Genomic DNA, 15,165 nt, shown 5'->3' with positions numbered 1-15,165 from the left:
AGAGTGTAAAGCCAGGAGAAAGTTTAACCAACCTCGCTAAGCCTGGAAGGCCTTCAGGTGGAGGTGACAATGGAAGCTAGGAGGAACACGTAGTTTTCATATTCACAGAAGGGGAGGTGGGGGAGGAAGCAGTTGGGAGTCGGGTGGAGCACGGTTAGATTTGTGTTCAGATGAGTTTTTAGTGTGTGTTTTGTGCATAAAGAGAACAACTCCAAATTTAATTCCATTTAAACACTTAGTGCTCAATTCATTAAGATTATACCTTCAAAAACTTAATTCTTCCGTAGGCTTTACAGTCATCTCACAAATCTTACTGTACGTCGACAGCTAACCAATTTGAACAGTCACGTTTAAGGGTGTTTGAGTAATGTTTGGTTCTTTTTAAAAATTTAAACACGTTCAAATACATTAAACTGCATTTATGAGTACAATATATTCTATTTCCTTTTTAAGGACCTCATTTATCTACTTACACAAAGCCTTGCTGAGCACTTAATAATTGTCCTGAACATATTAAATGTATAGTGTGGACCGAAAGACCTTTTAGATATTGTAATAGTGTGCATAAACTTAAGATGTTCTCAGCTTAAAATCAGAAGTCTAATAACTCGATTATTCTGTTTAAATTAGTTCTTAAACATTATCACTCTAACTGGTCAAATTCCTTAAATATTAGTAGTACAGAAAAGACCAACTATGCACAAAAATATTAATAGCATGACTATGATATTTTTTTTTGGAAAGGGTTTTGCTATAGGGCACGTGCGTACGCCAGAAAGACAGAGACAGAGAGACAGAAAGCGAGAAATCACCCCCCCCAGGGGGGATGGCCATGCCGCAATCCCTTCTCCTCCATTCTCCTCTCGGGATATTGGGCATGCATGCACACGCGCCCGGCATGAGTTTAAGCCACCAGGTCCAGGAATCGAACCACGGTCGACTACGTGGGAGTCCAGCGACATAGCCATCACACTAACTGCTGGCCCTTATGACTGATTTTTTACACCTTCCCATATGTAATTTTTAAATCTTACCATAGTTGAATGATGCATACTCACCAAGTAAGAAAATTACTCAGAAATATCCTAGGCCATTTTCATTTTTTCTTTCTTTATTGCCAGAAGGTCTATGTCCTCTCAGAGAAAGACAGAGAGAGGGGAGAGAGGGGAAAACCTCCCCACCACCATGGAACGATCACACTGTGGTCGCTTCATCTCTCCCTCCTCTCAGGACTTCGGCCACACTCACACAGACACCTGGCGTGTTTCTCAACCACTGCGACCAGAACTTGAACTGCACAGCGGGCCATGTGGGATCTAGAAGCCTTAACCACCAGGCCATGGAGTAGGCTCTGTTTTCAGGGCTCCATTTTAATTTGCCAGAGGATGCAAGAATGAGAAAGTCCCCCCTGCTCTGGGGGGAGATGGTCACACAGCAGCCTCCTCTGTTACATGTCTTCTTTCGGGATTTGGGGTACACACACACCTGCTGTGTTTTTCGAGCACACCGGGCCTGGGACTGGAATCACTCAGTTGGCTTTGTGGGATCCAGCCACCTGAGTCTCCATGCCGCTGACTGGCCCTGCAAGCAGCTATTTTGACAGAGTTACAGGCGTCTAGAGCAGCTTACATTCTCCGGCTGTCACCCTGAACTCCTTTTTTGGAATTTAAAAAACCTAAAAAGGGGTTGGTCTCATGGGTCCCACTGCCCACATCCCTGGGCATTCTACCCAGTCGCTGGTTCTCAGCCTGCTCCAGGAAGTAGGACATACAGATCCTTGCTCGTGAAGAGAGGTACATGTATTTTACCTCTCGATGTGGAAGGCCTTTGAATTGGATGGAATTCTGACACTTGTACATTTTTTTTCTAATGATTCCTTTGAACTTGAGAGCCTAAAATAAATAAATGTATTTTCTGTATGATGATAAAGACTTTTAAACGGCATCTAGGTATATAAATACCTTTTCTGTTTAAAGGACTTTGAGCTTGATAGGCTGCTGCAAACTTTCATGCTCTTCGGGCCGTATGATGGTCCTCGACTTTAAATTATATGGTCTTGATGAAGCCGAATCTGATTGGTTATTTCAGTGTGAGCTCATTCTTTGAGAATATGGGAGGGGCCAGGAAGCCAAAAGGTCCTCCTCTGATGGCTTATGCTTCCTCTGAACTAAACTGACATGCAGTTGTCTATTAGAGGTAGGCGTTACATGGGGAGAGGGTGAGAAACCAGCTTTATTATTATTATTATTATTGTTATTATTTTAAATTTTGTTGTAGGGTACATGCACTCACTGGAGACAGCTAGAAAGTGAGAGATCATCCCCCATGGGGGATGACCATGCTGCAATTCCTTCTCCATTTTCCTCTCAGGATTTGGGGTATGAACACACACATGCCTGGTGTGTTTTTCAGGCCACCAGTCCAAACTCCGAACATGTAGTCAGCCATGTGGGATCCAAGCACCTTAATCACCACCCCACCAGCTGGCCCGGAAACAAACTATTACAGTATTTGATCATGGAAGATCTGAGTCAATCCATGCCGCCTATTTTATAGTCTCATTAGTATATGACATTAAGGCCATTGAAAGTAGAGACAATATTCGTGGGAGATATATTTATAACTCATGCTTAGCTTTTATATGTTTTTTACATTACATGTGTGTGTTTAGTCATTGCAGTATTTGTTATGGATAACAGATAGTCTTCACAGTTGATCCAGAAGTTACAGCTCAATGTCAGAGGACTTTATTAATAAAGCAATTCGAGCAGTCACTTACTATACAGTAAAGAGTTCTAGACTCATTTAACATTTATTTCCATTTGCTAGTCAATTACCAGCTGTCAGAGCTTATTAAATATAGTTAATTTGAGTCAGAAGCTGTCACCGCTAAGTGCATGAACTCTTCCCAATCATAGGTAGAGATCTGAAAGAATGATATTAATCACCAACTTACATCTGTCTTCATGATGCTATGAAATTGCCGCTGGCTTCCACGGCTGAAGGGGAGTAAATCAGTGTAGACACCCAGAACGAAGCAGACAGCTGTGAGTCAGGAGTATTTCCATTCACGGTAACAAATTTTCCCTGTTTTCCAGACGGCCAACTTGCCAAAATTTTTATTTTTTACAAATGTAGTTTCTAGGAGTCAGACAGTAGCTCCGAGGTAAAATACAAAGCTCTGAAGGCTGACTCACATGGAGGGATCGGAGTTCACGTCCAGAAACCTCCCTGGGTACTCCCGGCGTGTGTGTGCCCATGACCTTGGGCTGGCTGAGGCTGGAGCTAGACTGTGGCAGCAAGGCTCTTCAGTGATGTCATCTCTCTGCCTCTGTCTCTCTCACACAAGGAAGAAAGAAAGAAACAAACTATTTGACAAATGTACTTTCTGGGGGCCAGCAGGTGGCATAGCTATTAAGGCACTGGATCCCAGCTAGTGGCTCGAGTCCCAGACCTGTTGGCTTGAAAGTCACACTGCCTCTGTGTGTGTGTGTGTGTGTGTGTGTGTGTGTACATGCTCAAAATCCCAAGAGAAGAACAGAGAAAGGACTGCAGCATGGCCATCTCCAAGGGAGGTAGTTTCTCACTTTCTCTTTCTGTATCTCTCCAGCAAGTGCAAGTGCCCTATAGCAAAAACTAAAGGGAAAAAAAAAGTAGTTTCTGGTTATTGCTATTACCAGCTAACATTTATGGAGTATTTATTATATGCCAGACACTAAACTCACAACCTTATTTAATTTTTTAAAAGAATTACTTATTTAATTTTAATTATTATTACTCCTTTTTAAATTTGCTGTAGGGCACATGCACCCACCTGAGAGAGACAGAGTGAGAGTGAAAGTGAGAAAGCAAGCCACCAGGTCTGGGACTCGAACTGTAGACAGCCATGTGGGAGTCCAGTGCCTTACCCACCATACCACTTCTGGCCTCATGAATGAATTATTTTAATCTTGATAAGCCTGTGTGATGTTTGGTGCTTATACTGATGGTTTTTGTAATACCACGTCTTGCATTTTGTAATGAAATGAAGGCTTCAAAGAACTTAAGTAACTTGTTGCCCAAAATGGCAGAGCCTATAATCAAACCCAAACAGTTTAATTCCATAACCTTTGCTCTCGACTGCAACTCTGCACTGCTGGATGGGGTTTGAGAACAGGTAGGTGAATCAGTTAGGAATGCATTTGGATGCAAGTAATTAAAACCCAGCATAGAGTGGTTTACAAGACAGCAATGTCTTTCCTTCTCAGTTCGTAGAAGGAGAGGAGACAGGCCAGTGCTGAACTTTAGTCCTCTGGCAGTGCTCGGACCAGCGCTCGGACTGGTGACTCTCTGACCCTTGTCCTTTCCCTCATGGTAGCAAACATGACTGGTTCTTACAGCCCAGCTACAGAAGAGAAGGAAGAAGAGCCGGCTCTGGCCATACCTAATTATATAATTCATCACACAAGCCTCTGTCTTGTTGGTTAAAATTGTTTCACGTGGCATCCTTATTTGCAAGAGGGGAAGACACCAAGGGAGAGGGGACCTGAGGATGATTGATGGGCCTGTCTGGAGTAAGAAGTTACACCGTCGATGGGCTCTCTAGGAATTTTTCACGTCCTCCTTAACTTCTTTCTTCCTTCTTCCTCCCATCCTTCTTTCTTTTTCTTTTCTTCTTTCCTTTTCTTTTTTGAGAGGAAAAGTTGTGGCTCTCCATATAACTAAACCCTACGGTGTTTGTTCTCGCTTTGTGTTCTAAAATGTGTCCCCACGTAGTATTTTTCCACAGATCGAAGCCGGCATCATTGGCTGCAAGTACGGAAACAAACGCACCCCTGACAAAGTCCATGAATCTCAGTCGTTATTTAACACATATTTATTAAACACTCATTATATTCCAGGCACTCTTCTAGGCTCTGGAGACTTAGCAGTGAATGAAACACTAAAAAAAAAAAAAAAATTTTTTTTGAGAGGTTTTTACTATAGGGCACATGTGCTCTCCAGAAAGACAGAGAAAGACATAGAGACAGAAAGCGAGAAATCACCCCCCAGGGGAGATGGCCACGCCACATTCCCTTCTCCTCCATTCTCTTCTTGGGATCTTGGGCACGCACCTGGCATGGGCTTAAGCCACCGGGTCCGGGATTCAAACCGCAGTCGACTACATGGGAGTCAGCATCATACCCATTATGCCAACTGCTGGTCCTAACACTAAAAAAAAATTTAAAGAGTGAACAAGAGAGTGTGAGAATCCCCTGGAATTGAAAGATAGGGATGCAGCAGTGCCTTGCAGAGAAGACAGAAACCCAGACTGCTCTTTCGAGCCTGTTCCTCTCCTCTCTCTTCTGTCGCCTCTTCTACGTAGTGGGCAGGACGTGGTCACTCCACATAGCCTGAGTGTTCATCTTCCTTGCAAGTAAACAACTCACGCTGAACCTCAGTCGCTGAGTCCAAGTTCTGGAAAGCTTAGCAAAAGAACTGGACCCGTCTGAGGCAGAGACAGCCTTACTCCTGCGGGTGACAGGTGTAGTTACAAGGTTACTGAGTGGAGTGGACACTGGCTCTCAAAAGGTGTGTCTGCCTCCCAAAGCTTTCTATCACCACTGCCCTTCTCCAGCCTCATGGATGCTTTTGTGGATACTGTGCCCATCATGTTCCCCAAAGCTCCCGCCTGCCACCCCAGGAGGTTGAAGACGAGCTCTGTCTCAGAGAGCACATTTGTGTAGCTCTGCAAACATTGCCTGGGTCAAGGTTATTTTGCACTTTTGCAAATCACCTTGGCGCCTTAATGTGGTATTTTGTTTTTGTTTTTGTTTTCCCACACACAGCCATGTCCCTGTCCTCCAGGTTAACGGGAGACACCTGAGGCTTGGTTAGCATCAAACTCCCTTCTCAATCCAGGCCAAGCCCTTTGAGGCAAACACTGTCACTCCGCTTGGTTCCAAAGTGCGCCTTACAGCTTGGGTCCGATCTTCCTTTATGACCCTTGTAAATTATAAGCTACTGAGATATACGTTGGGGATGTTTTTGAAGCTTTCTCTTTGTTTCAAACCAATGGGTGTTTTTGCACACCAGGATTAAACGAATCACTGACATGTGGCTAATCTGTTTTTCTGCAGGCTGAGGGTTCTCTTCCACGAGAAGGAGGATGGGCAGGCTGGGGCTCCTGGGGCAAATCTCTGCTGTCCTCAGCATCAGCCACAGTGGGTAAGCATTAGCTATCTCATGGACTCAAGTTCGGAAGCCTAAGAGGATGTGACATTTTGATTGTACCCTTGTACTGATAGAATTTAACATTAGCCAGTGAGCAAGCCCTGTTCGTGCTTCCTGTTCCAGCTGCTTCGTATATATGAGTGCGTTTGTTCAGAGATGTAGACCTTGTTCAAAGTTAGAAATACCTGGGTTTGAAATTTCAAAAGCATGTATGGCTTTTAACCACTGTATTACATTGGCTCTTCAAATCTAAGCTTTGGGTTTTGAGGACCAGCAGTTGGCATAATGGCTATGTCACTGGACTCCCATGTAGTTGACCACAGTTCAAGTCCCAGACCCAGTGGCTTAAACTCACACCAGGCGCATGTGCATGCATGCCCAAGATCCCGAGAGGAGAATGGAGGAGAAGGGATTGTGGCATGGCCATCCCCCCTGGGGAATGATTTCTCGCTTTCTGTCTCTCTGTCTCTCTCTGTCTCTCTGGCAAGTGCACGCACCCTATAGCAAAAACCTCTCCCCCCCCAAAAAAAAAATTAGAATAAAGTTCAGTACACCCTCTTGTCCTGGTTTCTGTTGGTGTGTGAGAAATTACCACAATCGAGGGTTGGAATAACCTACCTTTATTACTTTACGGTTTCCATGGATCAAGAGTCCGAATAAGAGATAGTTGCTTGGTGTCCGGCCAGGGTGCAGTCCAGGTGTCTGCATCTGTGTTTAAATCCGAGGCTTGCCTTTGATTGAGTCAGCCTAGTGGCTGTCACGGGCAGAGAGGGTAAACAGCTAGGAGGGGGCCCAGAGGAGAGGACGAGGCCTGTAGCTCTGCAGCTGCCAACCTAGCACCTCTGCTTTGAAGGCATCATCGTTCCCTACAGTTGGAGGACTCTGGTCCCCACTTCCTTGCTGGTTATTGACCAGGGGTTTCTCCCACCTCCTAGAGGTTGCCCTTAAGTCCTCCTTCAAAGGCAGCAGGATAATCTCCCTGGTGCTTCATCTCTATCTTCAGGAAAGCTCAGTCCTTTTTACTTTATTTTCTTAGTTCTTGCTACAGGGCTCATGCACTCACTAGAGAGAGACAGAGAGAAACAGAGGGAGAGACAGTGAGCATTCACCCCTCAGAAGGGGTGGCTGTGCTATAATCCATTCTGCTCTTGGGACTTTGGACACCTGCATGTTTTTCAAGGCTCTAAGTCCAGGTCCCAAAATGCGCATTGGCCATGTGGGATCCAGCTGCTTTAACCATCACATCACCTACCTGGCCCTGGCCTAGTGCCTTTTAAAGGGTTACCTGATGGGGCCAGCAGGTGGCATGGTGGTTAAGGCGCTGGACTCCCACATGCCTGACGATGGCAACTTGAAGATGACATCAATCACATGTGTGTGTCTGTGCCTCAAATCCCAGGAGGAGAATGGAGGAGAAGGGATTGTGGCATGGCCATTCCCCCTGGGGGTGATTCCTGGCTTTCTGTCTCTCTCTCTCTGTCTCTCTGGCTTATGCACATACCCTATAGCAAAAATATCTCTCTCTGAAAAATAAAAATGGGTTTCAAATTTTCTTGCACTAAACTCATATTTTAATGCATTTTCTCTTAATGCTTCTAAAAGAAGTGTTTTTGTGGACCTGATACAGAACTCAAACAGCCATGGACCAGGCTCATGGCCTGAAATAGGCTGGAATGGGGCTCAACCATCTGTGAACGAAGGCTTTAGATGTTACAGGTTTGAAAAACCATGCTGGACCCCATAAATACATAAAAGAGGTACACATGCTCACCAAAGAGAGAGAAAGAGAGAAGGAGAGGAGAAAACACCCCCGGGGGTGGTGGTGGTGGTGGTCATGCTGCCCTCCGTTCTCCTCTATCTCTCCCTCCTTTCAGGATTATAGGCACACATGCACATGTGCCTAGAACGTCAAGTTGCTGGGTCTGGGACTCGAACCACCGTCAGCCATGTGAGATGTAGCTGCCTTAACTACCAGGCCCTGGGGTCAACCAATAATTTTTTACTAAGAAAATAATTAATAAAGGAGGTTATTGACGACAGCAAACAAACTCAACTAAATAAAAGGTGTTCTTTTTAGGGGGGAAATCGTTCTGGGTGCCTCCCTGGAGTGTGGTCTATTTTGGGCTCTCCGCACAACCTCTGTAATGTTCAGGTATGATACCCACCCCAGGGCTTGGCAGCATGAGCAGTTTATTATCATAGGGCAAAGAAACTTATTGGAAAACAGGGCACTCACAGCAGTAGCCCGGCTCTTGAAGGTTTATAAATTGCCTGTGAAAAGTACAGAGAGAAAAATCACCACAGGTTCAATTGCGATTGATTTCCACTCAGAAACCTCATGTCACCCCCAGGGTAATTCCAGTTGCAGACATGTGTGCAAAGCACACCCTCCTTAACAAAACACCAAGCCGTCAACTGAGCACTAGAAATAGAAACCAATATTTCTTAAAAGGGTTGAAAACTGCAGTCGCGATGGTTAGAACTGTTTAGCGTCGGCAGGAGAGAAATCGGAGGCTAGAAATACTTGGGAGGCAGTTCTCCTTAGAGAAGAAGTCCTGAGATCTGGTCCTGAGTGCCATGAATTTGGGATCACAAGAGACTGTCCCTAACTAGCTACGTCACACACTTACCCTCTCTGAACTCAGATTCTTTGGAAGAGTGGGGGTGAGCGAACTCCAGAAATTCCAAGATTCCTCCCAATTTCAGATTCCTCCCAATTTTCAGAATCTGAAGATCCTGAACTCCATGGCTGTGTGTAGAAGGAGAAAGGTATTTGTAACCACTGTGCTAAGTGAGAAAATACAAAAAAATTGATTGGCTTTTTTGTTTCTCTGTATTTTTTATTGTAATTTATGATTTACATATAAGCATTACACATCTCTATAGGGTTTAGAATGGTCTTTAAAAGCATGTATACAGGGGCCAGCAGGTGGCTTGGCGGTTGAGGTGCTGGACTCCCACACAGCCAACTGTAGTTCGAGTCCTTGATCCAGCAGTTTGAAAATCACTTTGGTCATATGTATGTGTGCGCCCAAAATCCCAAGAGGAACATGGAGGAGAAGGAATTGCTACATGGCCGTTCCCACTGGGAGGTGATTTCTCACTTTCCCTCTCTGTCTCTCTCTCTGGTGAGTGCTCACACTCTATGGCAAAAACAAAAACAAAAAGTCATGTAAACAGTATATGATAAACAAGTTGAGGATATAAACATATTCACAACCTTCAACACTTAATTTTATATTATGTTGTGAACATTCAAAACCTACGTCGCTGGTAATTCTAGAACTACGTATTCAATTGTCTGTGACATACTCTACTATGAAACATAGTTCTAAAGAAAAAACAAAGTGATTAGAAATCGAGTAACAACAAGTCTCATAAATTAATGAGGTGGATTTTTTTTTTAAAAAAAAAGAAATATAACTTTAACATACCCAGTGAAAGAAGAATTTGCAATTTCTAGGTAGAGGACTGTGGGAGACATGAGTTTATATTCTAAAAACATCTATGATATCCTTGATCCAGTTAGAGATGGGTAAAACTGTACATAACAATAGCTCAATTAGGAAGCGATAGGAAAAGAGTTTCTCCCTCTTTTTATATCTTTTCTTTCTGCCTCACTGCTTTGACCCGGAGATTAAGAGGAAAATGAGAAAAAGTGATCGTAATGCGTAATGTGAGGTAAGACACTTCTCAGGAAGCAGTTCTTATTGGAGAGACTTCAACTCTTGCAGTCCTCTCATCCATGCCTCACTGTCATCCCATTCTAAGAAAATGACCACTTGGGGCCAGCAGGTGGCGTGGTAGTTAAAGGCGCTGGATTCCCACATGGCCAACTGCAGTTTGAGTCCCGGACCTGGTGGCTAGTGTCTCACTTTCCCTCTTTCCCATTCTCTCTCTCTTTCATGCTCGCTTGCTCTGTCCCTCTCTAATCAAATTAAAATAAATGAAGAAATCATTTTTTTAAAAAATAAAACTTGGATCACTTGGCCTTTGAACAAGTTCTTAAATATATAGTAAAAGTGGTTCTTCTTCCAAGCAGAAACCAAAAGCAATATAAAAATAAATAAATAGATGATAAGAAAAATAAATGATCATTTCAAAGTGATATTGGGTGGACCAGCTATGAGTTCCCCCAAACAGCTTACAGACCTGACTTATTTCTAAAGTATGTTGCTAAGCTAAGAGTGATGGACCAATAATCAAAGTGTATATAGACACTACTGAAGCATGCACAAATATACCAAAGTAAAAGATCTAAAATACAATAGAGCAGTTTATTTCTGGACACTACCAAAGGCCTAAATGTTTATTTGAAATTCTAGCTTAATGAGTCCGAATGCCTACAGAGAGTACCTGAGGAGGGTGAGTATTGGAATGTATCTTATCTGTATATTTATTTTTTCACGATTTCAATTGTTCCCCTCCTTTCCTATCCTCTCCCAAATTACACAATTTTTTTTACTTGTGCACATTTTAATGAACCCCTTCCACCAGCCCTGTCAAAAATAATGACAATGTTTGTTATCGAGAATAGCAAACCTGTCAAAATGGTACTGCAATGACAGCTCTTCACTGCAGAAATCATTATCAGTCGTGTCTGGCTTCATTTTTGAAGGTGACATTGATGATGATGTGAAAATTCTCAAGGCTCATTGATATAAAGGATAATAGGATTCATGCTTGGAGTTTGTCTACAAACCTTTACAATCTATAAATAAGACACAGGGTTAAATTTCTGCAGGACTGCTAGACAAACATTAGCAATTCGGTTATACTTCATCTGTTACAGAGTAGAGTAGACATCAACCATCATCATGGAGGGGGAAGACTCTTCTTATTTATTTATTTATTTATTTTTGGAGAGGTTTTTGCTATAGGGCATGTGTGCCCACCAGAAAGACAGAGAGATACAGAGAGACAGAAAGTGAGAAATCACCTCCCCAGGGAGAATGGCCACACCGCAATCCTTTCTCTTCCATTCTCCTCTTTGGATCTTGGGCACTCACATACACGTGCTTGACATGAGGGTTTTTTTTTTTTTTTTGAGAGGTTTTTCACTATAGGGCGCGTGCGCTCGCCAGACAGACAGAGAGAGACAGAGAGATAGAAAGCGAGAAATCACCCCTCAGGAGGGATGGTCACGCCGCAATCCCTTCTCCTCCATTCTCCTCTCGGGATCTTGGGCACGCACGCACACACGCCCAGCGTGAGTTTTAAGCCACTGGGTCCGGGACGCAAACCCTGGTCGACTACGTGGGAGTCCAGCGACATAGCCATTATGCTAACTGCTGGTTCCTGTGCTTGACATGAGTTTTAAGCCACTGTGTCCAGTACTCTAACCACAGTCAACTCTGTGAGAGTCCAGTGACGTAACCATTATGCCATCTACTAGTCCCTTCTTTATGTCTTTTAAAGTCAACAAACTTTTTAAAGTCTTACTTCTTTCCATACTCCCGTATAAGCTTATAGACCCTTTTGTTTATTATGTCAGTAGAAGCTGTCTAAGCAGAAAGAAGCTGGTCCATTTTCTGTTGTCTGTTACTATATTCTTTGAATTTGCTAATATTATAAATGTTTTTATTTTAAAAATCAGTACATGGAAAGATGTTCAACATCACTAATCATTAGGAGAATGCAAATCAGAACTACAATATGATAGCACCTCACACCCATTCTGTTGATGACAGTAAAAACAAACAAAAACAAAATCAGGAGATACGAGGGAACTTTGAAAAGTTTGTGCAAGAATGAATTAAAGTACAAGTTTATTTTGGTACAAAAATGTTGACATCTAAGGATAGGCTTTTCTTAAGATTTGTTTTCCATGAACTTTTTGACCTGCCCAATATGAAATGTGAAATGGTACAACATCTATGACAGTGCCTCAAAAACTTAAAAATAAAATTACCATATGAGCAGCAATTCCACTTCTGAGTATATATCTAAAGGATCTGATAATAACATCTCAAAGAGCTGTCTGTGCATCCACATGTATAGCAGAATTATTCATGATAGCTAAACCATGGAAACTACTCAAGTGTCCCTTGACAAACGAACAGATAAGTTAAGTGGGGTAGAGACATATGATGGAATGCTACAACAGAATGAACCTTGAGGTCATTATGCCAAGAGAAATAAATCAGTTAAAAAAAAAACACTAAATACTGTGTGATACTGCTTATATGAAATATTTAGAGTAGTCAGAATCAGAGACAGAAAATAGAGTGATGGTTGCCAGGGCAGGTAGTAGGATGGAATGGGGAGTTATAGTTTAATGGAGATAGAGCTCCAGTTTTACCAGATGAAGAGTTCTGTAGGCAATGGCAGCTGTACATCATGAATGTCCAAGGGACTCCAAAATATTCCTTCCCTCTTAAGGTTCTTGAATAGATTAAATGAGGTAATTTACTCAAGATATTTAGTATAGTGCCTGGGACATAGTAAGTGCTCGGTAAATGTTGGCTATGGTGGAGTTTTCACACGATTCTCTTCAGTGATCTCACAAAACCCTCAAAGTTAGGGTTATAACCCTCCTTTCAGAGAATGTCTTCTCTGAGCAGCAGAGACTCAAGAGAGTTTAAGTAGTTCACCAACGTCACACAGCTAATGAATGATAGAACCAGAATTTCTCTACAAAACTCTTGACTTCTAAGTTTAGAGTACTTTCCATTGGAACATAGGTAATAGATTAAACCCAGCTCATCATTTAACATTTGTTTTAAGATGATACAGTGTTGGGCTAGCTTCACGGCCTGGTGGTTAAGATGCCACATAGCCGACTGCGTAGTTCAAGGCCCATACATGGTGGCTTGAGAAACACACAGAGTTTGTGTGCGTGCATTCCCAAAATCCTGAAAGGAAGGAGAGATGGAGGAGAAGGTATTGAGTCACGACCATTCCCCATGTGGGGTGCTTTCTCCTCTCCATCTCTCTGTGTGTCTCCATCGAACTATGTGCCCTCTAGCACAAAACTAGCTAAATAAATATTTAAAAATAGAAAATAAAGCAATGTAGTGTCACAACATTTATACAACATTCTATTCCTTCTTCATAGTACTCGCCTTCTCTTACTGCAAAAAACAGATCAGATAGTCTATCTCATGGAATTAAATGAGTTTCATTTTTTTGAGGATACTTAAGGTTCATGATGATGTGAAAAAATTCATTCATAACTTACATCTTATAGTATTATTCATACTTGTTGTTTTCTTCTTACTGACAGAACCCGATCAGTATCTCTAGAAATGAATCACTCCCAATCGAAAGGTGACAGTGACTCTCTATTATTATTTCCTTGGTCTGGGCACTAGATGTCACACTAAGAAAAGTTTTTAAAGTTTCTCTTCTAAGTAGGGTGTGGGCATAATGTCTAAACATGGAAAATTACAGTTTATACATACATAGAAAGCTTAATCTTGTATTTCTAGTAGAATGCAGTAAACATACACTTCTGCTAACAGAAAGTTTAGAAAAAGGACTTTTAATCCAAATAGACAGCCTTTTGTCATCTCTGTTGAATAGACACCTCCCATCTATATGTATACAAAAAGGATATTTCCTTCCAGAAACAGATTTTTCTACAGGTAGCGTATGCATACATATTCATCATCATTTGTGTTCTGAGATGGTGACAAGTGGCCTTTCCCCGCAAAAAGTCCAGATAGGGTCCTAATCTACAAGAGGGGGAGAAGGTAAAAGAGAGAAAATGTGGGACCAGTAGTTAGCGTAATGGCTATGTCACCAGACTCCCATATAGTTGACCGCTGTTCGAGTCCTGGACCCGGTGGCTTAAACTCACGCCAGGTGCATGCGCGTGAGTGCCTAAGATCCCGAAAGGAGAATAAAGGAGAAGGGATTGCGGTGTGGCCATCAACGTAGGGGGTGGTTTCTCACTTTCTGTCTCTTTGTCTCTGTCTGTCTCTCTGGTGAGTACACACGCCCTATAGCAAAAACCTCTCAAAAAAAAAAAAAAAAGAGAGAGAGAAAATGTGAGGTCCATTAAACCCTGAAATGGTTTCAGGAAAGGATGTGGAATCATCTTTCTTGTGTGGCTTAAGCAAAGAAGAAAGAGCAGATGGTGCCTCCCTCCCAGCCTCCTCAGACTCATTTGTTCCTTGATTTTGGCTTTCGGAAATCTGGATGAGAATCATAGATTACATTATTGACTTTTAGAAATATATGTGTTTTGAAAAATGGAAAGTAATGTGGACCGAGTATGCAAATGTGTTCAATGATTAAATCCTCAGATGTGTTTCTCGAAACTTCAGGAAGTTTCCATTGAAATGCTTGGAAGCGAGAGAACATGAAGCCGAATTTAGTTTTAGCAGTTGACAGCACATCTTTATTTCTTCAAGTAGCTCGATAATGAGTTTGAGTTGTGTCCAGCGAGCTGCCCATGAAGCCAACACCTATTTCTCTATGTGATTAAAGTTGTAAATAATGTAAATCCTGTTTCTGAAGTTTGGGGGTTTTCTAGATAGTGTACCATGACAGATGACCTCCACTGGATATAATTACTCCTAGAGTTGAAATCAGTGCCTTGTTTATGTTGAGATTGCTTTAATAGGCCAGCAACCTGACCTAGCATTTAAGAGAGCCGGATCTCACATGACTGACCGCATGGTTCAAATAGGGGTCACACCAGATGCATGTGTGTGCATGTCCCAAATCCCAGCAGGATGGAGAAAGGTGAAAGAGATTGCAGCATGGCCATGCTCCATTTTGGGCTGCTTTGTCTCTCTCCTCCATCTCTTTTCTCTCTCTGCCGAGCACATGCACACTGGCAAAAGTCTTTTATAAAATGATCTCTGGTAGAACAGTGGTGGCTCCAGTGGCCGCTTGGGACCGAGTGCAAGTAACCAAGACTCATCATAATTCTTCAGAGGCGCTTCAGGTTCTCCGTCATTTGGCCAGCAGTCTCCATCCATTTGCAGAGGGACATTGGTGCTACAGCAGTGGCATTTATTTTTT

At 42.6% G+C, this 15,165-nt stretch overlaps 1 protein-coding gene across 2 annotated transcripts in view; it reads left to right on the top strand.

Moving 5' to 3' along the window:
* Positions 1-15,165, top strand: part of FAM114A1 (family with sequence similarity 114 member A1) — a 78,068-nt gene that overhangs the window by 16,388 nt on the left and 46,515 nt on the right. For both annotated transcript variants that reach the window (XM_006169242.3, XM_027768575.1), the window contains exon 3: positions 6,099-6,186. In XM_006169242.3, coding sequence (XP_006169304.1) covers positions 6,099-6,186 — 88 coding nt within the window. The remainder of the gene's footprint in view (positions 1-6,098; positions 6,187-15,165) is intronic.

This window comes from Tupaia chinensis, unplaced genomic scaffold, assembly GCF_000334495.1.
Source record: "Tupaia chinensis unplaced genomic scaffold, TupChi_1.0 Scaffold146907_1, whole genome shotgun sequence".
NCBI lineage: Eukaryota > Metazoa > Chordata > Mammalia > Scandentia > Tupaiidae > Tupaia > Tupaia belangeri.
The sequence above is the reverse complement of the archived record's forward strand: the minus strand, read 5'-3'. Positions and strand labels throughout refer to the sequence as shown.